This window comes from Xylona heveae (genome assembly GCF_001619985.1).
Source record: "Xylona heveae TC161 unplaced genomic scaffold L228scaffold_5, whole genome shotgun sequence".
Taxonomy (NCBI): Eukaryota; Fungi; Ascomycota; class Xylonomycetes; order Xylonales; family Xylonaceae; genus Xylona; species Xylona heveae.
The window spans coordinates 880,744-907,155 of record NW_017264197.1 but is presented as its reverse complement, the minus strand read 5'-3'; the positions used below and the strand labels follow the sequence as shown (position 1 = coordinate 907,155).

Below are 26,412 nucleotides of genomic sequence, written 5' to 3'. Positions count from 1 at the left end.
GTTTCTTCTCACTCCACTCCGCCTCGCTCCAGCCTTTCGACCAGCTAAGATTGGCCTGTACGGCATTAGTTTCCGCAGTTCTGTCCTATAAGACGCGTCGGAATGCTGATGACTGCGGATCGATGCAAGAAATCAAACTTCTGTCATGACAATCTCTGCGTAAACACTTTTACAGAGTCCCCGATTGGCTCACGCCCTCCTCTTAGAGCCAGCAATAGGGTCTTGATCGAATGAGATCGAATGTATTAGCACTCATGCCTGGATTCTGACAGTCCTTAGCATTCGTAAACATTATTACAATCATTCGGATTGGCTCTTTGAGTGTCTAATGAAAGACAATGAGTGCTCTCCCGTCGAATAAGAAGCAAGTTATTTGACTTCATGTAACATCTTGAAGATAGGTTCATGTAAACACAATTAACGCTCTTCTGACTGGCTCCCATCCCTCTCTTTAAGGAACAAGCTCTCTCTCCATTTGTCATTCTAATTTCCTGAACATTGATTGGGTTACTGTGCATCAACTCAAGCGTCATGGACCTAATCAAGTGCAGTCATGCCATCCATTGCCTGCTTCTCTGCGCTGTCCAAACGAGGAACTCTTCTTCCTCCCCCCTCAAAAATGTCAGCGGAGTACCACCCTCTGAAACCCGTTTTAAGCACGGCACGTGCCACCATCAATAACGGGCAAATAGCCTTGGGTGTGGAAAGGCAAAGGCCGATATTTCATCGCCCACCGCCCTCTTGGTCTATTTTTGTTTATATTTGCAGAGTTGAGTGGCCAAAACGGCTTATATATTTCCGAAATCTGTAAAATGTGGATCCCTGTGGTGGTATTGTTTTGGCCAAATCGGCAGTCGGAGCATGTGTAATCCAACTGTGTTCTCGTAGGCAACCTGGAATCCTGCACAGCAAGCTGTAGCAAGGTCTTGCGCAAGTTCTTCTTCAGAGCTACCTGGAGCTATGCCATCTGCATCGGAGGCGGCAACCTGTAAGAGGATTTAGCACTTGGCATTTAACTCCCTTTTTATTCTAATTTATTTTTTAACCCCCTTTTTTTTTTTTTCTTAGAAAAAAAAAAAAAAAACATCAACAAAATCTATCCTCGGTATTAATATATCGTGCTTACGAGAAGAATATCTGTCCCAACAGCCTGCATCAAGCCGATCTATCCCCTAATCGTATCAGACGCGTACTTCTCCTCTTGACCTGCGGCGGGCCAGCCTTCTATTCCAGTACAAGATGCCGAGACCATGACCGAGATCTCCAAATCCGCCTCTCTGCACATTTTCCCGACACGTTCTCCTGCCATGCATAAATCGCCATAGTCTTTTGAACTTATTTTCTTTTCCAGAAAATTGAAGGGAAGGCCGGAGATCCCATATTGCAAGTTCAATGCGTGTTAATCCTGCTGTAGCAATCGCGGATAACCTGTCCGCTAATCGCAATTAACCATCTGGTGCAGGGGAACCAATGGAGACTGTTGCGCAGCCTCGCTTCACGGAGGTGATAGGAAACTTGGTAAGGACTTGGGTGGCTGACAGAATAATTGCAAAATCTTGAGCGGGGAAAATAAAATTGGCATTGCACACAGTCGGAACTGAGCGAGCGTATCCTACCAAGTAAAATGCAGCTATTGTTTGACAATAGACATGAAACCAGGGAAAAAAAAAAGAACTATACATTTAATTCAATAGACCGTTCATAGCAAAAGGTCTCTGACAATTACATAATCTGCAAAGACGTAAAGACATAAAATCGAAAAAACAAAGCACAGAGATTACGAATACGGATTATAGAAGAATGGCATGACAGACTGACAGCCGGATGACCCAGCCCCCGAGGATGCAGCATGGCCTTCCGCCACATATAACTTACTAATTGACAATGAGCCTGCGGGGATGCAAGTCAACGCGGCCAGCATCTTGGCAGGTAAGCATTAAGCTCATCGATTGTATGATTCTAAAGAGCTGCTTTCCGCCTTCCGGTGTGGAGCTCCGAGGCTCCAACGATGCAGTTGTGTGGGGTTTAGTAGAGCCCAAAGAGGGGGGATGACATTTCCCTATTGACACTCAGCGTGCGAGGGTGTAATATGATTGGGCCAAAGGGTGCTCCCGTTGTCCCATTAACTCCGGTCGTTGAGAGATAGGCACGAGCATGCCGATTACCCGTGTCGTTTTGCCATGAATTCCGGAGGCAGATGGCTCAGATAAGACAAGAATAACAGCATCGATTGGCTGAAATCTCGGTTCTGACGTCCGTCAGTCTCGGTTTTCGGTTTTAAGCTTCTTTTTTTCAGTTCGGCGAAAATTCGGTAAACCGGCGCAGAGTCCGCAAAAAAATGCCATTGAGTCAGAGATGTCAACAGCGATCACAACCACGTTGGAGACAGACAACCAACCAACTTCTGAGCTGGGGAGCTCCATTACTTGCATTTCTGGCTAGTCTAAGACCCCGGGCCGTGTCGCAGTAACTTAGGCGGCACAGCAAATGTTTAAGTTTGTGGATAGTGAATTATTAGTAATTTGCAGCAGAAACTAAAGACAACAAAAAAATGTGACCGGGGGTAACGTCATGTTTTCGGACCTTTCGAAATATATGGTGGTTCCCAAGCCCAAGAAATTCCAACATACCCACTCGAAGACTGCTGGCAGCCTTCTCTTATATATTCAATTGATGCCATCCTAGACCGTCACTTATTTGAGTTTAGATTGTTACATAGAACCCAGGCAACGCCGCAAGTGAATCGTGTTTTCCTCAAATAGACGAATTCTGCGTTTGTTTCGTCAAACTTTATTGGAGGAGAGTTGACAAGGGAAAATGCAGTCATATCTGCAATATCGCCGATTTGCGCAAGCCGCAAAGAAGCAGCTTGAGCGCGATCAAGAAAAGGCCTCGCGCTTGACTCTCTCGCACCCCCCTCACGAGGAGAAACTCGACAACCAAGCCCCACGAAATGACGACCCCATAGTGATCCCTCCAGAATCAGAAAACCGCGACTTTGCCCACCGTGACGGGCAACACACCGAAGACGAACTGGAAGAGAAGGAAGGTGAAAGTGAAGATAAAGAAGATGATGATTCGTCGTCATCATCATCCTCGGGAGAGTCCATGGATCGAGTTGCCACCGTGAAGACGCGCTACACGGGGCGCACTGCTCTCGGCCACAGTTTGACGGGAATCCATGCCCGGGATAGAACGCCCGACGAAGGAGGAGAAGGCAAGGTTTTCGTGGTGGGATGGGAAGGCGACAATGACCCGCTGAAGCCACACAATTGGAGCATACCACGACGTGTCGCGGCCACGCTTGTTGTTTCTTGTATCGCCATTGCTGTCACGGCAGCATCATCCATTGACTCGGCGGTTCTCCCCCAGTCCGCTGCGGAATTTGGCGTAAGCGACGTCGCTGGATCTCTGGCAACAGGTAAGTTGAAAAAAAAAAAAATAGAAAAATAAAAAAAAAAAATTATTGTGTCTTTTTTTGGACCTGGAGTTAAGCTAACTATGTTGTTCTTCGTAGGCATGTTCTTGATGGGCTTCGGCTGCGGCGCCTTGTTCGCCGGACCCTTCTCGGAAACATTTGGTCGCAACGCAGTGTACATGAGCACCATGCTCCTCTTCATGATCTGGATTATGGCGTCGGCACTGGCGCCCAACATTGGCGCGCAGATCATATTCCGTTTCCTCGCGGGTTTCTTTGGGTCCACGCCACTGACCTGCGCCGGCGGAACAGTAGCAGATTTGTGGGATCCGTTAGAAAAGACATTTGGATTCCCCCTCTTTGCTATTGCCGGTTTCGGTGGGCCGGTCCTGGGACCTGTAATTGGAAGTTATATTGGACCCGGGGCTATAAGCTGGCGGTGGTCAGAATGGATCATGCTCATTATTGGCGGGCTAGTGCTGAGTATTGTCTTTTTCTTCCAGCCAGAGACATATGCACCATTGCTGTTGAGCTGGAAAGCGAAACACTACCGCGAGCTCACGGGCGATGATCGATTCCGGTCGGAGATGGAAATCCGCACGACGACTCTGTTGCAGCGTCTTATGACTGCCGTTTACCGTCCGTTCGTTCTGACATGGACTGAGCCAATCATCCTCCTGATGTCACTTTATCTTACTGTGATCTATATCGTCCTTTTCACATTCCTGGATGGATACACGTTCATCTTCTCCGACATTCACGGCCTCTCTCAAGGACTGACCAATATCCTCTGGCTCGGTATGCTGATTGGCATTCTCTCAGCTGTCGTGTTGGTACCTGTTGTGTACAAATGGACGCGTGCAGAATTTGAAAAGGTTCCGGAAACCGAGAGAGCGACGTTCAAGCTTCACCCAGAGACCAGACTTTGGTATGCGATGCTGGGTGCTGCTCCTGCTGTTCCTATTAGTCTGCTGTGGATGGGCTGGACTAGTTATCCCAGCATCAGTCTCTGGTCTCCTCTCGCCTCGTCTGTCCTTTTTGGATACGGTGTCATGAACATTTTCATCAGCGCGTACATGTATGTCATCGACTCGTACGAGATCTATGCCGCCTCGGCGCTCAGCTTTGTTGCTTTCACCCGTTACCTTGCTGCTGGCGGCATGACAATTGTCGGCATCCCTTTCTATAAAAATGTTGGTGTCCATTGGACGCTCACTATTCTGGCTATCATTAGTGCCATCATGGCCCCGGTTCCGTATCTCCTCTACCGGTACGGCGTGCGAGTCCGTCGTTTCAGTAAATATGCCGTCACTAGGGCATAGTTGAATTCTCCTTGTAGAGCATCCTTTCGACCTCAGATCCTTTTTTTTTGGGGGTTAATTTCCCCCTCCCCTTTGGCTTCTCATAATAGATGCATAGACGTCATGGCTTAGAGAATGCATGGTGGACCGCATCTTGCTCTTTTGGTTCCCTGAGATTGTGCTTCTCTTTGGGAATGATATATCCATTTCATTTCTTCGTTTCATATTTTGGCAACCTTCTTGTGCACAGGCATCTTCTTTGCATGGCGCCTTGAATTTAAACCATTCTAAGACATATATCCCATTTGTTTACGAATGAATAATTCCTGAGTAGAGAGTCTATAGATTAATATTGCTATGAAAGATTCGTTTGGTTCGTCAAGCGGCTTCGGCTCACTGGTTTATTCTATGCACATGCCTTGGCTTGACCTTCAGTGCCTCGAAATGATAAGTCAACCTCCTTCGTCCTATCTTCAAAGAGTATCTGCACAATTCGGTAGACGATGCCCACTTTGAGCGAAGTTGTGACTGGATGTCGACATTTTCATATATACTTGACTGCGGCATGTATTGAAGGCACATAGGTTGGTTACGGATGCACGATCCTCTCAATGATTTGAGCTAAGGAATATTCCTCAGCCAAAGAACCATACTATGAATTAACGAGTACAACCTCCAGTTGAACTAATGCGGCTGTTTGATTTGGGACCCTTGTTTGATGATATGGTTGCTAGTGCGCAATGACCCTGGACAGTAAGGTTTCTGTCGTTTATTGATTTTGAAAGATATCGTAGGGGAGCAGCGGGTAGAAAAAACCGTTTATTGCCATACATTCTTCCTCCCGAGGCAACGTATGACTTCCGGGAATCGGCGGAGTCGACAAAGGCTGAGACGAATAATCGCCATCCATTTCCTGGGAATACCTAGAAAACGTCGAATTGTCCGGTAGGCTGGAACTCTGAGGAGAGGTTTGCTCAAGATAGTTGATGCGCAAATCCCTGTATACCGTGCCTCCTCCGAGAGACGTATCGACCGGCTGTGCGGTTACTGGAGCAGTATTCGAAGGTTCCGAATGAAACGCCTCCATATACGCAGGAGCAGAATGCGGATAGGGGCTTGATTGATAATTTGTGTGTGTAGCATAAGCAAAACTTGGCGTAAAGGGCCTCGAAAATTGAGAGCGATGATGCTCCTCTGGTGCTGGTTTTCAATTACTCTTCAATGAAAATCAAAATCGAGACTAGTAAACATACCTTGAGTAAGTGTATTATTCCAAACATTCGCGCTTTGAGGGACAGTGTCAGCCGGTGCCGTGGTAAGATCAGTTTGATGATGATTGGCTGTGGCCAGAGGCAAAGGGTTTCCGTGAGGATAAATCTGAAGTGGATTTCCACTGGCGCTCTGGCTATAACCTATTGTAGAAGAGGGATAGTCCTGTGAATGGCCTTCTGGTGCGTTGCTGGACCAATTGTGATTTCTCTGCCCAATAAATTGTGTTTGAAAATCATGCGATGTGAAGACTCCTGGAGATTTGATTGGCGATATACCTCCACCTGGTAAAACCATTGTCGACCTGCCATGACTTGTATTTGCGTTCCTGCTTTGATATGCTGCTGAACTTGAGCTGTCCTGTTCAGCTATCTGCTTCGACCGCGATGCAGTATTATGTATTTCCAGGTTTAGCGGCTCAAAGATCTGTCTTTCGGATGAACCTATGGTATTTAGCGTCGCAGGATTCAGATAGCGCCACACAAGGGCCTTTGATTGCGCAGGGCCCAAAACTCTATCTGAAGGTTCATTGTCTGCAGCATGCCCCTGCTGAGATACGGATAACAGCCGAGTTGCGTCAAAATTTGCTGGGAGGGCCCATGACTTGAGCATTCGTTCTTGATCGGCCTTTGAGAATTGCTTCAACTTTGCTCTCCTTTTGCGTATGAAAAAAATAAGATCAGCGTTGTTCATGGAATCATCGACGTAGCTCTTCATCATGATCATACCTGTTTTGAAACCAAACCTGTACTTGACGAGGATTTAAGCCGGGAATCTCTCTTGCCAGCCTTTCTCGTTGTGCAGCATCAGGATGCGCATCACGAATGAATTCGCTCAAGAGAAATCTTGTCTGATTATGGGTGAGTCTGTCAACCGTTCATCAGTCAAAAGAGCCGCTGCCAAGTCCTCTGCTCAACTCTTACCGGAATCTTCTCATCTTGCGTCGATCTAGTTTGTTTTGATCTGAGGGCGATGTTGAAGTTATTGTGTGATCCGTCGAGTCAGAGTCATTTTTGTTGTCATCTTGGCCCCCCTCTGGAATTTCTTCAGTGGCAGACGAGTCAACACAAGATTCGAGGATCCTCTCTTTGCGTTCATCTTCACTGATGTGTCTTGATCCTGAACACAGTTTCTGCCTGGCTTCTGAAGGAATCTCATTCTCCAGCACGGATGATTCATGATCGAGCGAGATGTTGGAGGTAAGAGTATGACCCGTCTGGTTATGGTCATCTGAACGTCTTTTGGCCTCCTGGATTGGCGTAGCTTGGATGAAGTGATTTCCTTCGTCTTGTTCGCGTTTGAGGACGTTTGGCGGGGCTTTGGACCCGTTCATTGTATTCTCATCCATGAGTTGCACAAAGAATGCTCTAGTTCCTAAGAGCTCAATCACGAGAACACACACCAGGGGTCCCTTGTCTGTACTGAGGAAATGAAATATGACCGGACCGATTGCTTGACCGCTGCTTCAGAATGTCTCAATAGAGCCGAGCGTTGGCAACTCGCCCAATAATTGCTCAGTTAAGTCCGCCAAAAAGGTCCATTCGACACTTAGCATACGTTGAACGGGAGGCCCAAAAGCAACGTCTCTGTTACATCTTCCAGAGAAACAAAATTGACCTCCATATGGCTGATAAGAAAGCACCACGAAGGTAAGTAGGTGCTTAGAGCCTCGTACCGAAGATGCTTGAAGTTGTTGTAATCTTGCGTTAGCAGTAGATGAAACCCTTCAAGATTGACGGCTTATCTTCCGGTGATCAAAAACAAAAAAAGAAAATCTTTGTTGAAACGGTGCCCAACCCTGATCGGTTTGTCGGAGTCCACGTTGTGCACAGACGTGAGAATGCAGAATTTAAAAGGACCAACCCAATCACAGGGCAAATCACTAATCAAGCATAGGTAGATAGATAATGGCTATTTGCGTGGCCCAAAGGGTTGAGTATCCTTTTCACTACAAATGGTCATAGCCTTGTGCCAAGCCAAGGTTCCACCACACGAGAGCCACAACGGTCCGTCGGGGCTTACGATAGAAGAATCCTTTTCCTTGGTTAGTGCAGAAGCGCGGGGTGGAGCAGCAAAAAACAACGACGGCTTTCCGTCTCTCCGGTCCGACGAAAATTACCTGAAGCGCATATTATGAAGCAGTTCACTTGTTCCAATTTTTATTTGGTTGCTGTAGTGGAAGAAAGCATCGCATGACATGGTAGCGGGCGGTCAAGCATCTGGCTGAGTTTTGTCATGCACAACAAAGGCCGGAGAGGTTGATCCTACAATAACATCACGTTACAAACGCATATATCGTTTGAAAGTCCCTGATCAACCTCTTTTCAGAGTGTCAAAGTATCGCCACTGCAAAATAGACAGGACGAGAAGACAAAATCTGGTATGATGTTCTAAATGTGAACGACCCGTGTTGTTTGGTTGCTAGTGGAAGACGTCGAAAAAGGTGGTAGGAAAGAACCGGAAAATCAAATTTCAGATGAGCCAGTTGCCACAGGAGACAACCAAAGCCTCGATATATTTTAAGGCTCATTCAATGTGACCTCGTCATGCCATCATTAGGCCGAAGGATATGTGGGCCCAGCAAGGTACGGGCCTGGGAAAGGGTTGAGAAGGGGCCGAGCTCGATCCAGACCGTGAGTCCTTTGATGTCGGAGGCTCGGAGGGTCATTTGAGTTTTGGAGCAGTACAATATGCTGATCCTGTACGTCCTTGGTTCTTGTCGATTGCAAGGGGGACCCAGGGTTAGCGGCACAGTCAGCCAAGAAGAATCACAGTTAGCGTGACACGGAAAATACGATTGACAAGTAGGTCGGAAACTGTAAATTCAGCAAGGGGCAGGAACACCTCGAGTACCTCCAGTGACGATTCTCTGTGAAGCTCGGACCCTTTTAAGCTGTCGGACGACTACCGGACGAGGGAGTAGACGGGACCAGAGATATGTAGTCGTACTGTAATACGCTAAACGGTGAAGGAGAAGAAGAAACGACGAAGCCTTGGCCACCACGATTGGCCGTTTCATGGCAGAATATCAGGCTGCTGAAGCCCCGAATGGTTAAAATTTTCTTGTCAATCTTTGGTTAACACGCAACACACCTATACACACATCCCACAGGCGCGAAGAAAGTTGGAGCATACCTCGACCCTCGTCAAGTAGAACCGTAATTTCAGTGTGTATTTTTTTCATAACAGAATTCAAAATCATTCTAGTATCTTGCGGCCAAATCACTTGGAGGCTGAGTAGCTTCATGATCAAGCTAACCAGCCTAGTGCTGAAGCGCCAGAGTTGCCGGCATCTCAGTTCGCGCCTCGATTGCCGTAATGTAACTCTCCGGGGAGCCCGATGCGGTCAAGGTAGCAGGTTGTGAACTTGTGATATAGAGTTCTAGCGGACAATCAGGCGCCAACCTTCCAGTTATGGATAAGACCATCACGATAATAGTGGGGTGCGGGGCAGACTGCACACTTGCCCGCCATCCTAGGGCTAAAGGTCCGAAAAGAAAAAGAAGAACAGATCCAAAATCAGAATTGAATTGGATGGGTTTGCGTCTGTCAGCCACAAAAGACGTGATCGCCACGCGTACCCCGTGCCTTCACCGACAAGCGGGACAGCAATGACACCTTGGGGCGAACCATTTTAATGATGTCTGGCAGCAGGGACCGGCGGTAATGGAATAAAACGGGACTAGTGAATGGCGAAGCATTGCCAGGCTGGAAAAAATAAAACTTTGAAACGTAAGACGGGAACCCTTTGTAGTGGCACAATCGACGATCAATACTCATGAATCGTGAAGCTTATTTTTTTTTTTTTTTTTTTTCCCCAATTGCGAATCGCCGATGCCCTTTTCTCATATCAGTCAGCAAATTCATTGATTCTTCAGCCTAATGATGTCTATAGAGTATAGAGCGCAAGAATTAAAAAAATGCTGTCAAAAAAAGTATGGGCATCTTGTTCGTTCAAGGAGGTGACCTTGGTTCCAGAAAGCAGACGATCTACTCGGGAGCCTGGGAGTAGATGATGTATGTTGAGCTAGGCAGCATTAGAGGGACAACGAGAGCTCGTCGGTACGGGGAAAATCAACCCGGGCCCCCCCTTAGCCCCGAGCTCCAGCGTTTGCACTTCCCGCCCACCAAAAGTCAAAAAGATTTTCCGAAGCGATTTGCTTCCTTTTCGGAAAAACTTTTTCAGGAACGCGTCAATGGAGTGTACGCTTTGGGCAGGATCGAGTTATTCTTTTCGTGTAGTCGGCCAATGGGGCAACAGATTTCCTTGTACCGGAAAAAAAGAAGCTTCTTCCCTTTCGAACTTTACCCAAAGAAGTCATCAAACCTCGTGCGGATTATGCAAGAAGAGCTAAGCATTGTAGGATAGTGGCATTCTCATTCGGAAGCTCATAACCCGCAATCTTAACTCTGGGGGAAACTTCCTTGCCACCGCCTTTGTTGTGCGACACACCTGCAGACGTGCATGGCTGAGCTAGAAATTATCGGGTCACTTCATTCTCGGCCTGTCTGGACATCTGCCGCAGGCCACTGTACCGTACGGTACTAGAGGCTATGTCGGGCATCTACAACGACAAGGTTCCCATTAATAATTTGTGCAATCAAGTTTCCTTGCAAGCCCGCTTTGCGGCTTTTATGCCTCCATTGCCTCCGTACTGTCCCGACGACACTGAATCTGGAGCAACGGAGTAAAGATGAGCAGCGGCACGCGCGACAGCCTGTGGGCCGCCTAGAAGTGCCAAGTGGGACCGTCCCGTATGGAGGATATGAGGAGACAAATACCGACGCTCAGGCTGGACTAGCAGCCGTCATTGTAACTCCCCCAGCCGGCCCTGCAAGGATGAGCCGTCTTCTACCACAGGATCTCGGCCCCCTTCAGGGGGTGCATCATTAATGTTGGACCGAGAACCTCCGCGTACCCAAGCATCAGATGGCCTAAAGCGGCTAGCTCAGCAACAGGTTGTAGTCTAAGCTGCCCCCGAAACGCTAAGCACCCACAGTTACCAGAACTACCCCGTCACTTTCTGACCTAATTTGGCCCAGGGTGAATGGGCAACTCGGAGCTGCATCCTTCATGCTTTTCAGAGGTCCTTCCTCCATTCACCTGCTCCGCCAGTCGAAAATAGAATAATTGGTCAGATCCAAGGCGCTTTCAGTCGAGGCTTTTTGCTCTTCTTCACAAATCTTCCATGATACTGCGTTGAATGAAATGACCCACGTGATCAACTGCCAAACCGATTAAACATCCAGCCACGACAACATTTGCAAGCCATGCTCAAAACGAATGAAAAACACAAAGACTCCCGGCTATTCATCGGCACTAATGGGATATTGGGAGAGTCCACAAGCCTTGGGACGTTTCTAGAATCACACTAAATTCGATGCTCATTGTCGCGCTATGACTAATAAGACTTCGGTGATACGGTGGAAAATTGATGCGGGCTTGTTTCCTTTCCTACTTGACCACAGCATCATCTGCTCCTGAAGATTGTGCTTCAGTCGTTTGAGAAGGCGCTAAATTCGCCGACTTTTCTTGTAAAATAGCGTTGTCGTGATCTCCTTTCGGCGAAGCGTCATCAACAGCTTCCCGTTCCTGGTCGCCTTGCTTGGCCTGCGCGCCATCCGGAATTTCCATGTTTTCTGGAGAATCTTGGTTTTGATTTCCATCTTCTCCCCGATAGGACCGAAATAGTATCTGCAGCTTGTTGCCATCTTCGATCTTGTCGAACAAATTCAATCGCCCTCTTGAGGCCAGCCGTAAGGCTCGCCACGTTTTACTAGCTTTTGCGTTCAGAGACAGTTGCTTGTCCTCGTCGGTCATGGCCATGTCCAAATCAAGGTCATCTCCCTCAATCGGTCTTTCAAAAGATTCGACACTGGGCATCTCGGATCTGTTCCCCGTCAGTATCCGTACGAGGTGTAAACGTACACTGGTCTTACCTATCTGAGCCTTTCAGCTTCTCCAGCCCGCTAGGAGTTTCGGCGTCGTTCAAGAAATTCAAGTCCAGAGATCCTAAAGGTGCTGCTCGCATTCGCTTGTTGGCGCAGCTTCTGCGAGCAACTCCTCTTGCATCCTGATGCTCTTGTACTGAAACAGGCGGCCGTTCTATAGGTGGACAGCTTTGCGCCTTCCATCGTACCCAATTCTTGTCCCGTGAAAGTACAGTGTCCACCATTCGATAATAAAATTTACCTTCCATTCCATCTTGCAAATAGTTTGCGACCTCACCTCTAATCTTGAAGGCCCATGCACTCTGACAAAATTATTAGAACGATCTGTTGAAGGTCTCTTCATCGATGTGTACTTACGTCTTCTTCACTTAAAGTGTGACTATATAATACAGATCGATTTTGCGACTGGAGTCCTGTCAACTTGCTTTTTGATCTCTGATTCAGTGAAACTAAAAAGTCAAGAAGAATGAGCGCCTGTACAAGGATATGCCTTCGAAAGGCAAGGTCGCTGATCTGCATAGTGTTAGTCTTTTTTGTTTGAAAAAACCGCGGTGATGGAATTTCAAGCTACCTCCAAGTCGAACAAGTCCCTGTTTGTCAAGTACTTCGGATTGAAAGTGCTTGCAAATCCATCATCCTCGTCGGCACGTTTTCGTTTCAAGCTTCTCTTGTAGTCTGCAGATGCCCTTGCAGAGCCCCAGGGCACAAGTGTATGCTGGACCTGTTTGAACTTTTCGACGACAGTCTCAAGCCCGGACTTAAAGGGGCCAAAGTATGTCTGGTCAAACAGTCTCGTGGGATTCGAAAAGTCCTGTTGTAAGCTCCAGAAAATGGAATAGAATCTGTCCGCATCCTCTTTCTCCTTGGATTTCAATTGCTCTTCAGCAGGACGGGGAGAAGGTTGAGTTGTCTGCGTCGGCTTCGTCGAATTGTCATCTCCTATGCTAACCTCAGGCTTTACCTCGTCATCGCGCTCTTTTGAACTCTCGGCTTCAGCGTCGTTTTGTACCAGGTCCACCTCCATCTGATTATCCGCGTTCGCTTTGTCCGCGATCTGACCATCTTTTGAGGCCAGATTGTCAAAGGTTGTAACATTTTCGACATGATATTCACCTCGCAGATTGACCGAACTTTTATCGCCCAACGGGAAGCTTTGGAACAGAAAGATAAAGACGCGTCCGCAGAAGACAGCATCTTCAGCACGCGACAATCGACGCAGAAGTTCGTTACACGATCGGAGGATGATCAAGTTCTTTTGCTTGAAGTGTTTCTGTAGAAAAGGCATAAGTCAGAGCAGAATCCTCCAGAGCAGTATCAATGTTGAACCTCACCGCGGTGAGTCTCTCCCGCCGAGACTCCAAATAATCAAACACTTTTCTGCAACCGTCGATTGTCTGACTATCGAGGAGCTCCTCTATGAGCCAGAAAATGAGCCCTGGTTCGCATTGCTCTGAGTTGTGTCAAGTCAGAAGAGTTCCGTGAGTGGATCAATGATGCCGTGAAACAAACCATTGTCAGATAGAATCGAGACGATGTCGAGTAAATTCCATAATCGAATGAATCGGGGATCATCGATTGGTATCGTTGCCTGTGAATCCGTTTTCAGATAATGTTGGCTTAGGCTTTCCCGGCTGAATTCTTGCTTACAAGCGTAGAATAAAAGATGTTTCGAACAGCCGTTTCTATAATAGCATAATGCGCTTGTCGTCCAATCTCAGCTTGCTGAGTATTGTTGGTCCCTTGTTCTTCACTTCGAAATATCCTGTCGTTGATGGCTCCATCAAAGTCGGACTCCAGAAGCGGAGGCTCAATGCTTCCGCTTGTTTTAACCTCTTGGGCCTTTTGAAGCAGCTTGCGTAGTTGTTGCGTGGCTTGGTCCACAGACACGACTCCGTCGCTGGACATCACTGCGCCGACACCGAGAGCCGCTCCCCCCTTCTGTCCAATCTCGCTTGATATTCGAAGAAAAGGTCGCACAATGAGGTTCCGATATGGAGTCGAAGAATATCCTTTGAAGAGTTGTGATCGTGAAAGATAATTTAAGGTTATATCTGGGTTCGCGATGAAACGGGCAGCTTTGATGGCTCGGTACAGGCAAAGTGGTACTTGTGCCATAACTGGAAAGGCGGCGATTGAATTGGCGATAGAGCAGGCAGATCATCCACCCAAAAAGGCGGCAGAATGCCTCACCGCCCGAGCTTCTTGTAGTCCCTAAATAACGCTGAATCGCGTCGGCATTCACACATGCAAAGGATTGATTGCGACTATTACATTAGAATTGGAATTTTTTGGCTAACCAATTCAAGAAAATCAATATTAAAGGCATAAGCCATGACTGTCATACTTAGTTGTAGGGTTTTTTCCTATAATAACGCCCTCACCATTGGGCTTATTCATTTGTCAGGCTAGGACTATCTTGATAATACCTGAATGGCGCGATCTGTACCACACCTTCAGGTCCTCCATCTAAGTCGAATATATGGATTTCCTTTGCATGATTTGTTCAAAAACTTGAAGCGCAACAGCTGGCTGATAGTATGGGACTTCATGGCCGGCACCGAAGACTCGGAGGAACGAAAAATTATTGACTGATTTGAACGTGCCGGCCGAGGCGCCGTTGACTGTGTAGGGGGCCAGAGCCTTGTTTTTGAACGCAGACGCACCCGAATAGTTCACTGATTCCGCGACAGCCTGAACACCAAACCAATTGCAAATCCAATCAGCATCACCCGCCCAAAGTAACGTGGTGACTCCTGACGAAACAACATCGCTGAGCTGGCTGATAAAAGAGCGGGAATCTGTCCAAATGAATGGCATTAGCATTTGACATGCGTCAAGAGCCCTATGCTGACTGGATCTGAACGGAAGCGAACGTACCATCTCCCGTTGACTCAAACTTGTTATACGGGGCGTTCGGACATTCTTGGTAAGTTGTCTGAGCTCCAATGGCTTTGACCACGCTTGAGCTCTGCAAATAGTTTACGTATGTTTCAGGTGGATATGGGTCATTGCTCGGCTCCCGGATATCATAGACGTCGAAATTGCCACTTTCACTTAGAGGCCCCTCGATGTCCTGGTAACAGACATTTTCAGCATTTTCGCAAGCCGAATTTGAACCTGAGCTATAGCAGGATTGCACGGCTGGTGCGCAGTTGCTGTTATAGCTGTTCATGTACGACTTGTATTGCGAGGCGGAGATCAAGGGAGAGTATGTGTTATTGTAGCTGAAGTCGACATAGGCCTTGTACTGGAGCTTGGCATCAAACCAACCATTATTTATGCCGAGAGCTATCAGATTTATCTTCTCTCCTTGTACAGAGCCTTGAGAAATCGCAGTATTTTGTTGTTGGAAATATTCGGCAAATTCAGGGCCATAATGACCTATTCGCAGCAATTTAGGAGGTTTTCATCATCTTGAAATCCGGCCATACGCACCACCGTAGCTTTCGGTCATGATTCCAAAGTCACGATTCTCATACTGTGAAAATTGGGCGAAAAAGGCTTGGATCAACTTCCACACGTACGGAGCTGCAGTGACCGTTGAATCAACCGAATCAGTTCCGTATGAAAAGCCAACACCAATTGGTTGATCAATATACAACATATTGGCATAATTGTTGAAGCTATATTGATTCAGTGAGGGTGTGGATGATCCGTCAACAAAATGGCATGGCCCATTTTCCTGAAAAAGACCGATCATGCTGCTACAACCGGGTCCACCATTGAACCATGTTGCAAGAGGCGCTGTAGTTGGGTTGTTTCTGGCTTCAAAGAACCAAAACCACACTACATCGAGTCAGCATAGCTGAAGCAAAGAGCTCAACCAGATTAATTACTGTTCATATTCGAGCCCACAGAAAAGTATCCGGAATACTGGTTGACACCCTTTGTAGTCTCGCAGATGCCAGAATTCGTCACAAATTCCATTCGTGCACCCGTAGCTGCGTGTTCAAACACTGTGTAATTGACGCCATCGCGTTCAACGAATGATCGCTTGTTATGGAGCTGCGAGTCTTTTTCAGAGAGAGGCGCCGCGTTGACTCGACCTGCCACGGCCAGCAAGGCTGCTAGGAAGAGGAAAAGCTGCATTGTAAATCTCTTAGCCAACGCATGAAATGGAATCAGAGTGCGCCGCAGCTAAATTTTTGGGCTATAAGGTTTTTTTATCCTCTTTTCCAGACGGTTAGCTCCATTGCGCACTGAGGCTGCTGGATTATCGGCGAGTGAGGGGTAACAGCTCTTGACCGTATCTTCTACGCAAATGTCGGGACGTGGATGAATCATTTCAATGAGGCAAGATCGGTGCCCTTTGCCAAATAGGCAGGAGGTTTTGACATGAAACATAGGACGATTCGCCGGCAATGGCCGATTGCTGAATTCATTTCGACATGAACCCTGTTTTTTCAGACAGTTTACCACAATATCTCGTACGGCCGATGAAAGCCACACCGGCCAGGCATCGCCTGCGCATGACTGTCTGTTGACCGAGTGATGCATCAATCGTTCGGACATTGAGGCGTTGCTGACTTGGTAGAGTGATTGGGCGAAAGTTTGACCATGGGGATAGCTGCAACGCCGATTGAGCCATTAGAAGGTTGTGGTCGACCAGGATTGCTTGCAGATCAGGAGGCCTTGAGCGAGTCAGGAAGCTAAGATAGACCGCTACAGTGAGTTTAATAGTGCTCCTTCTGGATACGTTTAGTCCGTCCTTCGTTGGACAGGGGCCGAGATAAGCCAGTAATCAGCGTCGTGGTGGTGATGGTGGTCATTGCGTGGCTCCTCGTAAAGAGGCATATACCCCAGTCACAGCTCTATCACATTACGAAAACTCCATTGAATTCCATTTGATTACGGGGTAGTTCCCCTTTCTGGAATTTCGGGGAATCTCTGAATTATGCGCTAATCATATTTCACACGAGGATTCTGGTTTTATTGTTGCCTTTTGGGGAGGAGCGGTCGCAGCTGGAGGAGGGGATTCTCGATTTCCTCGCTTGCTCAGTGTGGATGGTGAGCTGATTCTCTTAGTGATAGCCGGGTTTGAATCTGTACAAAGCATAGCTTCTCTAATCTTATTCGCATACAAAATTAAAAAGGGAGGCTGGTATTGAAACAAGTCCGGGCACGCCTATTGAACCTCATTGCAAAAACATCATTAAATTACCTGGGTAGGTAGACACTGAGAAAGCATCCTCACAATACCACCCCGTGACGGTACGGTATTGTGGTCGGTTCTTTTATAATGGCAGCTGAACCGTGGGGAACATAAGGTAGGAAACAGGGGGGTTCTTCCCGGCTCGGCCCGCTGCAGATTAACGTCGGCTGATGGCCAGGGCAAAGGTCCTGCCAACTGCCTTAACTACCTTAGTTGACGGAGCTTCATCACTTCACCATAGATCGCATGCAGGAGCTATTTTCTTGATTTTATATGAGGTTTGTGCATGTTTAAAAGGTTGTGGAGAATTAGTCACAGTATAAAATCAATCTAAAGATAGTCTTCCATCTCAGATATGATGCTTTGAAACACGATAATATCGATTCAAATTTTGAGTGGCCGGGCATATAATCAGTCATAGTAAAAGGTTGATTTGAAATCGTATGACATTGCGCCAATCGAAGTGAAAACAATGATTCTGCAAAGCAGTGTTATTACTGTGCGTCTGAAAGAGCTCTGTGAAGAGAGAATCAAGGCAACACTTCAAAGTGAACACCAAAATAAGAAAGAACTAAAAAGGAACAAATTTATTTATTCCTGGAGTCCTTGCTCTTAGGGAAAGGAAGTGAGAACAAATGAGGATCCACTGAAAAAAGTCGCCGCGAGCGAGGGAGGAGGGCCAAACTCGTATAAAACAGAGTGTTACCCGGTGAAGCGGTACATGCCGTGTCTACTACGACAGTTGGTCTGTCTTTGAAGATAGCTGCCGGCGAATGCATGAAGAACAACAATAATATTAATAAGTCCGCCATTGCCAATAATAATCGCCGGCATGGCTCCCAGGGCTGGAACTAAACATGCGCCGTCTGAGCATGAGTCGCGGCCAACGGTTTCGGATTTGCAAGGGGACAACTACTTCGTCCAACTTGCACGTGAAAACTGGCTTGAGGGCTCCAAACCAACCAAGTTGAAGCAAGATGTGTTGAAAAGCCAGATTTGGGACAAGCTAGAAGCTGGAGGTTTCCAATTTAAAGATCTGCTCATTCTTGAGAATCTTCAATTTCTCGAGAGGTCCGCGTTCCGCTCACAACTCAATGGAAAGAGTACTTTTCGCTGACGTTTTCTATAGATACCTCTGGCCAGGTTTTAACGAAGATGCATCGAACTACCACATTATCCTCATAACGTTAATGGTAAATGTGAAGACGCGAGAAAGTCTCCCCATCTGGGGTGAGTTTGATACCCGAGAATTGTAATAGACGTTTTGGCTCATCTCGGTGTTAGATCATTTCGCGAACCGTCCTGCCGACTTCTCATCGCTTTTTCGACGCGTGCTATCAATGATCGTTGATGACTCGCTTGGTCTGGTATCGCGGACTTATCTTCTCTCGTTCATAATCAGTTCATTTCAATCCTTGGACAGTGGCCTTGTTCGTAAAGAATGCGCCCCCCTCGTTTCAATTTCCATCTGGCACAACCTTTCAAGCGAGTCGGTGAGAGAGGCAAAGTTTGAGCACCATGGTCAATTGAGAAAGGCTTGGCGTGCAGCAGCAAAGCGGTATGATGCCGCAGATGAAGTTGGCAAGGCTAGGTTACGGTTTGAACGATCTTGGCTCTACTCTATGATGCTCGATTTCCTGAACCGCCTTTATCGGCCCTCGGACAGGCCGCTTGGTAAGAAACAGTCCATTTCGCCAGATAGATATCGCTTGTCTAATCATGGAAATATAGAAAACCTCCTATATTGCGAAAGATTCCTCGAATTTTTGACCGATTTAGAAAGCCAGTTACCAACGCGCAGATATGTCAACTCTCTTATATTAGATCTGAATCTACTCCCAGCCATAAGGCTCTCGCCTCTCTTCAACGAAGAGGAGTATGGCCTTTTCCGCGACCTTTATAACCTCCTGCGGCACTTTATCCACTTTTCGATAGACGATCACACCGGTGTTCAGCGGTCGCGAACAGAATCCTACGAAATACATTGTGCTGATCTGGCAAAACTCCAGCGGACTGCTCTCAAGCACTTTAAATCAAAGTTGACAATTCTAGCTTTGTCGAATTACGCCTCGATCGATCAGAGAGGTGATTTGGAGAGCCACTTAGCTGTTCTTTCAGACGTCGAGCTAGCGGAATTGTGCAGATTTCTCAATCTTCGAACAAATTATCCAGCCGGTACCGATGTTACGGTGGATAGAACTTTTCTCCTCGAATTGCTTATTACAACGCATGAGCGAAGGCCAACTTTCCAGGAGATCGCAAAAGATCTAAGTATCCTTCCAAGCGAGGTAAATGCTATGAAAATGATGATGTCCACCCCGTTGCTAATTCTTTGCAGAGCACCCTATTCGAACAGACATTGCTGCGCAATGAGACTTATAACGGCTCCCGACCCTTGGCTATTCCGAAGCTGAATCTACAATATTTGACAGTGGGTGACTTCCTGTTCCGCTCGTTTATCCTCCATCGCTGCGAATCCTTTTTCGAGATACGCAAAGATATGGAGGACGCAGTCAAAAGACTGCAGCCGACATTGAGTCCACCGGATGGCAGCACGAGGTTTGGTGGATTTTCAAAGATGGCGCTCCCAATTCCGAAGCCAGCGTAGGTATCCCTAATCTGGGTCATTTGCGCATGTGCTGACCTACTTACAGCATAATTGAAGTTGTACCTCCCAAAGTTGGCGAGGAGCCTCCAGCATATGTTCGGGCGGAGCTTACCCTGGACGTAAGCCGACTAACGGCCGGGATTCTGCAGGAATGGGAATCGTTACGTCCTGATGATGTTGTTTTTTTGCTGGCCGTCCAAGCCGTAGACAGTGAGGACATCGTCATGAACGGAAATCCAAGACTATCAAGCGGAGATAGACATGGTATAGTGCATCTACGGGCGGCTCAGGTTGTGCAAATGCTCGATGAGAATGGCAAATCTCTTCACGACCGGCAGGGAGAGTCGATGAATGGCTATTCATATCGCGCTCGTCAACGCAGGCTTCTCGTCAAGTTGGACAGCCGGATGTACAAGGTTGATCACGAACGAGCGGCAAATGGGAGACCGGACATCTACGAATCCATTAACCTGCTAGTTCGCCGACGAGGACGGGAAAATAATTTCAAGCCGATTCTGGAGTCTATTCAAAGCCTCATTTTATCGGATGTACCCATGCCTTCATGGTTACAGGAAGTCTTCCTTGGATATGGTGATCCACTCGGAGCTAATTACAAGCGACTACCCAACCGTTTGAAGTCTCTGGATTATAGGGACACGTTCTTGGATTGGCAGCATCTAGTGGAGAGCTTCCCTGGCACGACGATCGAGCCAAGTGGTGACGCACAGTCGAGCTTTGGTCCTCCTTATGTTTTGGAAAGCCCGGAAGTCGGGCCACGACCGCCGTCTCCGCAGCCCAAATCCACAAAGAAACGGAGGCGTGAAAAGCCTGACGCTGCTGTTCCTGACAAGGAAAAGTCCCTGAGAATTTCGACTTATAAACCACCTAATACTGGACCGTACCCTATGGACGCTCCCAAGCTGAACAAGGTGCGATTCACGCCAGCTCAAGTCGAAGCTATTGTTTCTGGGACACAACCTGGACTTACAGTGGTTGTTGGTCCTCCCGGAACAGGAAAGACGGATGTGGCAACACAAATCATCAATAATATATACCAAAATTTCCCCGAACAGCGCACACTCCTCATAGCACACAGTAACCAAGCTCTCAACCAATTATTCCAAAAGATCATGGCGCTGGACATTGACGAGCGTCATCTTCTCCGTTTGGGCCACGGTGAGGAGGAGCTCGAAACTACAGCAAGCTATAGCAAGCATGGCCGTGTCGAGTCCTTTTTGGAAAACCGTGCAACATTTCTTGCGGAAGTCGATCGATTGGCTGCCAATTTTGGAGCCCCGGGTGCTCATGGTAATTCATGTGAGACGGCAAGTTACTTCAACTCGGTGTATGTCAAGCCAGCGTGGATGAAGTACCAGGACGTCCTACAGTCAGGTACCTCAACCGTCTCGGAATTAGAAACGGCCTTTCCGTTTGCGCACTATTTCTCGAATGCGCCACAACCATTATTTCCTCCTGATGCTTCAAAGGATCAAATACTAGACATTATTCACGGCTGCTACAGGCATGTCCAGAAGATCTTCTCAGAGTTAGAGGATATTCGCCCTTTTGAAATTCTCCGCACCTCAAGAGATAGGGCAAACTATCTGCTTGTCAAGGAAGCACGCATTATTGCGATGACCTCCACACATGCTGCCATGCGTCGGCATGAGATCGCAACATCAGGCTTTCACTACGACAATGTGGTTATGGAGGAAGCGGCTCAAATTACCGAAATCGAAAATTTTATCCCCTTGGCCCTTCAGAATCCCAGAGATGGCAAGTTGCCGCTGCAGCGCGTAGTCCTCTGCGGTGATCATTTACAGAATTCTCCGGTTGTACAGAACCTCGCTTTCCGTCAATATGCGAACTTGGAACAGAGCCTGTTCCTCCGTTTAGTTCGACTCGGTGTTCCAACGATAGATCTTGATCGGCAAGGCAGAGCTCGGCCAAGCATCGCTGAACTCTACAGATGGAGGTATAAGCAGCTCGGTGATCTTCCAGCGGTTGAGGAGCAACCTGAGTTCCGCCTTGCAAACGCCGGATTTCGGTACGACTTTCAATTCATCAACGTCACAGACTACAAGGGCAAAGGTGAAATGGAGCCGACACCCCATTTCATACAAAATCTTGGCGAAGCAGAGTATGCTGTCGCAATCTATTCTTACATGCGGCTGCTTGGATATCCTGCTTCCAAAATCTCTATTTTGACAACATATGCGGGCCAAAGGGCGCTGATCAAGGATGTGTTGAACCACCGCTGCGCAAAAAACCGGCTGTTTGGCTTACCACGGATCGTGACTACAGTAGACAAGTACCAGGGAGAGCAAAATGACTGTGAGTACCGTGATGATTTCTTTCCCCTCTCTCTTCTCTTCCCTTCTCTTTTCTCTTTTCTTTTTCTTTCTTTTCTTTTTTTTATTTTCTTTTTTGATCCAGACAAGAAGCTTGCTGACGCCCGGCCACAGATGTTATCCTTTCACTTACTCGTACGAACCGCGTGGGATACCTTCGAGATATCCGTCGGTTGACAGTGGCCCTCTCCCGTGCAAGGCTCGGTCTGTATGTTCTCGGTCGGCGGGAAGTGTTTGAGTCTTGCTATGAGCTCAAGGAGGCCTTTGGTGTACTCTTGCAACGGCCCGACAAGCTCCAACTCGTGCCTGGGGAGATGTTCCCGACACAGCGGTCGGTCAATGATGAGCCCGAGGGAGCAGAAATGGAAGGAGTTGAACATCTTGGTCAATACGTCTACGACATCACCCAAGCCAAATTGGCAGCTTTAAGTGGTGAACAAGATGGCACGCAGCCATCTAAAACATTACCAGCTCCAGCTGGAGATGCAGAAGTCATGGAGGTCGATAATGATCTCGAAGACAATCGTCCAGAGGAGCCCGAGGCGGCTGAAGAGCTGTGATTTGCTATCCGAAAACGTCAAAACACAAAAGCATGTATGTATTGGCGACTTTGTTTCCCTGATCTCATTTCTTTTCAAACTTGCACGGTAACGGGTGGCGTGGGTCAATTTTCATGAGCTCTATATATAGATTTATGCTGCACGCCTGGAATAAGCGATTTGGAATTGGTATAAAAATCGATATGGTAAAGTTTCTATCATGAATTTAAAACAGCCCGCTTTCTTTGAATGATATAGTCCCATTGTGATTGATGATCCTGTCACTAGGACTTTTCTTCCCTCGGCGACAATTCGTCGACAATATTTTTAGGATCTTTCCAAGCCATTGCAATATATCTGAAATTATTAGCGTCTGAAGATGTGCTTATCCGTGGCCTGCAGACAACAAGCCCCAGCAAGATATCATTGCTCATAGAGCCACTTACTTGGTATGGCTTCCTCGAGCAACCAGTTCATCCCTTATATTTGTGAATTTGATAGATGTGTAGGCGAGATTTTTGCCGACTGCATTAAGAAGTCAGATATCGTGAACTACAGAGCCGAGATGAGCTTATGGAGGAAGCATACATTTGTCACAGGTAACTTCCTGAAATGAGATGTAAGTAAGCACGGCTCACGAAAAGACACGAGCATCCATCAGAGACGGGTAACCAATGCTTACCGCACGAAGGAGGTCACCAATTTTGCCGCCGGAGTTGAGATACGTAACTGTGGGAAATAATTTGGTTAAGGCATGCCTTTGGAACAGACAGATGATGTCTGTCTCCGGCATAAATTCACGCACCATTCAGGTCAGTGGAAACTCCTGTGGCATGCAGGCCCCTCGAAGCCACAGCGAGAGAGCCTCCGCTATCGACTGTTTTTGGAAACATGAGCAATACACCAGCTCTCTCGAATAGTCTATCATGTCCTACCAATGCTTGCAATAGTCGCTCCATGAAGTATGCCAAGTCTATTCTGAACATCGGTGGCAATTAGCATATAATTTGATGGAAGGCAAGGTCAAAATGCGCAGCAGAAATGGTTGATATATACCGTATGCTCCTTCTGAATTTCCAACTCAAGATTTACAGTCCCAGGTTGTGCGGCAGTGATTTTGAGCTGTAGATGGAACTTAGCATTGCGTCATCACTAAACTTGAATATGGTCCAGTAAATAAAAAACCGCGCGTTCCACGAATTGAAAAAGAAAGGGAAAATGGGTACCGAAACATATGAACAAAATAAAGATGACAAAAATCTTCCGTAGGACCTACATTGCGAAGAAGACTGCATGGTATAATATGAGTTACCTGGTCAACACGCGGATTCGCTTTCTAGTACTGTGCTTCGGGGCCTCACGCTGGCTCTAAGCCTGACGTCGTTTGGAAACTTTCCCAAACCTGCAATTAAATGAGTCGTTGGCTTTGAAATTTACGAACCAAGAATGAATAACTGACGCACCGTTCTCACGAATCGTAATGCTGCCATTCTCACTAAATTTCCTTTACGAGGTAGACTGCTGTCAAAGTGGCACAGTTAATAGGAGGTTCCTCTCGTCTATATGCCCACGGAGACATCAGCGCGGCCCGCAACAAGCTTTAGCGCGACAAGCGCGGACGTAGGTAACAGCCCACAGAAAGCTGAAGTCATTATTCGACGTCTCTCCCATCGCGACAGAGCGGCAAAGCCGCAGCAGCGACACCGTCCAATTCTAAATCATGATTGATAGATAGCGACTTTTTGTCTATCTTGGTTTTGGAGCTCATCAAGTGAGAATCAATCAAGATGTCGACCTCGTCTCTCCGTTCGTTTGAATATCTCGAGTCGCTGCCCGGTACAGTATTCAAGCGCCTGTACCGGCAGCCTTCGACTGCACTTGCTATTTTCCGTCGAATGCTGCCTCATTTGGGTTTGTTTCAGTCATAATGATAAGAGTCTTGAATTTTCCAGTACTAATGTTTCGCGCGCAGCAAAAAGCTTTGTCATGGCTCTTCTCTACCACAGTCACCCACTACCGGTTGCAGATCTCGAACAGTGGGTGCGACCAGATAGCAGGCGTGAACGAGACCAGGCGCTCTCCCTCCTCGAACGTCTACACATCCTCTCCATCGTGTTGAATCCTAATTCTCCTCGAGCCTACGCGCTCACCAACCCGTTCAAGCAGTCTCTGCGACTGGCCCTTACCGGTGGCGGTGACCATCAATCCTTTGGTGTTCCTTGCGATACGCCTGATAAGCACTCTGTCGACGTCGATTTCCTCGATGACTTTGCAAGAGCTCAGTGGGAGGGTATACTGCATTATATGGTGGGCAGTACGGGCATAGGCATGCAGGGCGGAGAGGAAGTTAGCCAGGGCGTGAAGAAGCTTTTAGAGCTGGGTGGGCTGGTAGAGATCAAAGGGAGAAGGGTCGAAATTACGCAAGCGGGCTTCTCATTCCTTCTTCAGGAAATCAACGCGCAAGTTTGGACACTGTTGATTTTTTATTTGGAGAATGCCGAGAGTGTGAGTGACATGAGACGCTTTCGAACATTGGACCCTTTTAGATCCCAAGCTAATATCTCGGTGTGTCAGCTAAATATGGATCCTGTGGATGTTCTCTCTTTTCTCTTCATGCTGGGAAGCCTTGAGCTTGGGCAAGATTATAGTTTGACGACCCTGACTCCCACCCAAGTCAAGATGCTCGACGATTTACGCGATTTTGGCATTGTTTATCAGCGCAAATCATCCTCGCGCCGCTTCTATCCGACGCGCTTGGCGACAACGCTCACGTCTGACGCTGGTGCGCTTCGGACCGTCAGCGCAGGCTTCGACAATGCTCTCCGTGCCGGTGGCGACAGCAAGGGATTCATTGTCATCGAGACCAACTACCGCATTTACGCATATACTTCTTCTCCACTCCAAATTGCCGTGCTCGCTCTCTTCAGCAGGCTTTCCACTCGATATCCCAACATGGTTGCGGGGAGAATTAGCCGAGAATCTATTCGGCGCGCCATTCAGACTGGTATCACAAGTGACCAGATCATTAGCTATCTCGGCACACACGCGCATCCGCAGATGCGCAAAAATGTTCCCGTCCTGCCGCCTACCGTTGTGGATCAAATCCGCCTTTGGCAGATTGAAGGCGAGCGAATGAAAGCCACAGGCGGGTTCCTATTCAAAGACTTTGTCACTGCTGAAGAGTATGACAATTTGGCCAATTATGCTGATGAGGTTGGTGTTCTTGTTTGGCGAAGTGACAAGAGAAGAATGTTTTTCGTCACAAGACACGAACAAATTGCAGCCTATCTTCGCAACAGACCGAAGAAGCTCACATAAGGTCAAAAATCTGAAGCTAAACTCTATCATTGCATTACATGGCGTACCGGGCGGTGGCATAAGACTATAGCCTTGACAACAAAAGAATTTATTGGGCATATCTGGGGAATTCCCTAGGGGTGTTTTTCTATTTCCCCCTCGATCTTGTTTAAATACATCTAGAGAAGCATTTGAAGCTAAATAATGTCGAAAACAACTAGTTCGATCCTATCTTGAGCATCTCAACAATGATTTCCGTGCGCCGCATCATCGAGCATGAGGCCTTTTCATGGTTATAGAGACAGCAGTGCACCGGGATTGAAACTGCCCTTCTCCATTTTTAAACCCTTCTTCAGTCTGAAACGTTTCTTTTCCCCATGATCTTGTCAAATAGCTTTGTCCTCTCCCTCACGACCGTACCAATCCTCTGAGAACGCGGATTTTTGTTTTCGTACTTGTCCCTAAATACCTTATGACCGCAACAGGAGGTTAGTTTATACTTACACTTGGGTCAACACCGTCGAA

At 47.4% G+C, this 26,412-nt stretch overlaps 7 protein-coding genes across 7 annotated transcripts; 3 read left to right on the top strand and 4 right to left on the bottom strand.

Annotated features, from left to right (window-relative positions):
* Nucleotides 1-2,355: 2,355 nt before the first annotated feature.
* Nucleotides 2,356-4,740, top strand: L228DRAFT_253185 (MFS general substrate transporter; the record flags this gene model as incomplete). The annotated part of the gene is made up of 3 exons (XM_018333733.1): nucleotides 2,356-2,441; nucleotides 3,168-3,421; nucleotides 3,518-4,740. 3 exons carry the CDS (start codon nucleotides 2,356-2,358, stop codon nucleotides 4,738-4,740), a joined length of 1,563 nt encoding a protein of 520 aa, XP_018188332.1.
* Nucleotides 4,741-5,619: 879 nt separating this feature from the next.
* L228DRAFT_135678 (hypothetical protein) lies at nucleotides 5,620-6,811 on the bottom strand. The gene has a single exon (XM_018329133.1). The coding sequence runs from the start codon at nucleotides 6,712-6,714 to the stop codon at nucleotides 5,938-5,940; it is 777 nt and encodes a 258-aa protein (XP_018188331.1). The 5' UTR covers nucleotides 6,715-6,811; the 3' UTR covers nucleotides 5,620-5,937.
* Nucleotides 6,812-11,443: 4,632 nt separating this feature from the next.
* L228DRAFT_268158 (hypothetical protein) lies at nucleotides 11,444-14,055 on the bottom strand (the record flags this gene model as incomplete). The annotated part of the gene is made up of 7 exons (XM_018335084.1): nucleotides 11,444-11,879; nucleotides 11,929-12,242; nucleotides 12,298-12,453; nucleotides 12,512-13,210; nucleotides 13,272-13,390; nucleotides 13,450-13,528; nucleotides 13,588-14,055. The coding sequence occupies 7 exons, from the start codon at nucleotides 14,053-14,055 to the stop codon at nucleotides 11,444-11,446; spliced, it is 2,271 nt and encodes a 756-aa protein (XP_018188330.1).
* Nucleotides 14,056-14,406: 351 nt separating this feature from the next.
* L228DRAFT_282858 (putative carboxypeptidase S1) lies at nucleotides 14,407-16,129 on the bottom strand (the record flags this gene model as incomplete). The annotated part of the gene is made up of 4 exons (XM_018336052.1): nucleotides 15,777-16,129; nucleotides 15,376-15,726; nucleotides 14,818-15,321; nucleotides 14,407-14,738 (listed from the first exon to the last, which is right to left on the bottom strand). Exons 1-4 carry the CDS (start codon nucleotides 16,027-16,029, stop codon nucleotides 14,407-14,409), a joined length of 1,440 nt encoding a protein of 479 aa, XP_018188329.1. The 5' UTR covers nucleotides 16,030-16,129.
* A 1,731-nt stretch (nucleotides 16,130-17,860) lies between these two features.
* Nucleotides 17,861-22,830, top strand: L228DRAFT_220430 (intron-binding protein aquarius). The gene is made up of 7 exons (XM_018330240.1): nucleotides 17,861-18,163; nucleotides 18,222-18,322; nucleotides 18,377-18,766; nucleotides 18,824-19,380; nucleotides 19,431-19,696; nucleotides 19,747-22,034; nucleotides 22,166-22,830. The coding sequence occupies exons 1-7, from the start codon at nucleotides 17,925-17,927 to the stop codon at nucleotides 22,609-22,611; spliced, it is 4,287 nt and encodes a 1,428-aa protein (XP_018188328.1). The 5' UTR covers nucleotides 17,861-17,924; the 3' UTR covers nucleotides 22,612-22,830.
* Nucleotides 22,751-24,112, bottom strand: L228DRAFT_282856 (esterase). The gene is made up of 10 exons (XM_018336051.1): nucleotides 24,054-24,112; nucleotides 23,952-23,992; nucleotides 23,867-23,879; nucleotides 23,647-23,712; nucleotides 23,526-23,568; nucleotides 23,396-23,467; nucleotides 23,273-23,319; nucleotides 23,179-23,197; nucleotides 23,037-23,115; nucleotides 22,751-22,947 (listed from the first exon to the last, which is right to left on the bottom strand). The coding sequence occupies exons 1-10, from the start codon at nucleotides 24,078-24,080 to the stop codon at nucleotides 22,875-22,877; spliced, it is 480 nt and encodes a 159-aa protein (XP_018188327.1). The 5' UTR covers nucleotides 24,081-24,112; the 3' UTR covers nucleotides 22,751-22,874.
* Nucleotides 24,113-24,262: 150 nt separating this feature from the next.
* L228DRAFT_135542 (putative TFIIH and nucleotide excision repair factor 3 complexes subunit) lies at nucleotides 24,263-26,244 on the top strand. Its single transcript, XM_018329132.1, has 2 exons — nucleotides 24,263-24,501; nucleotides 24,563-26,244. The coding sequence occupies exons 1-2, from the start codon at nucleotides 24,378-24,380 to the stop codon at nucleotides 25,906-25,908; spliced, it is 1,470 nt and encodes a 489-aa protein (XP_018188326.1). The 5' UTR covers nucleotides 24,263-24,377; the 3' UTR covers nucleotides 25,909-26,244.
* Nucleotides 26,245-26,412: the final 168 nt, after the last annotated feature.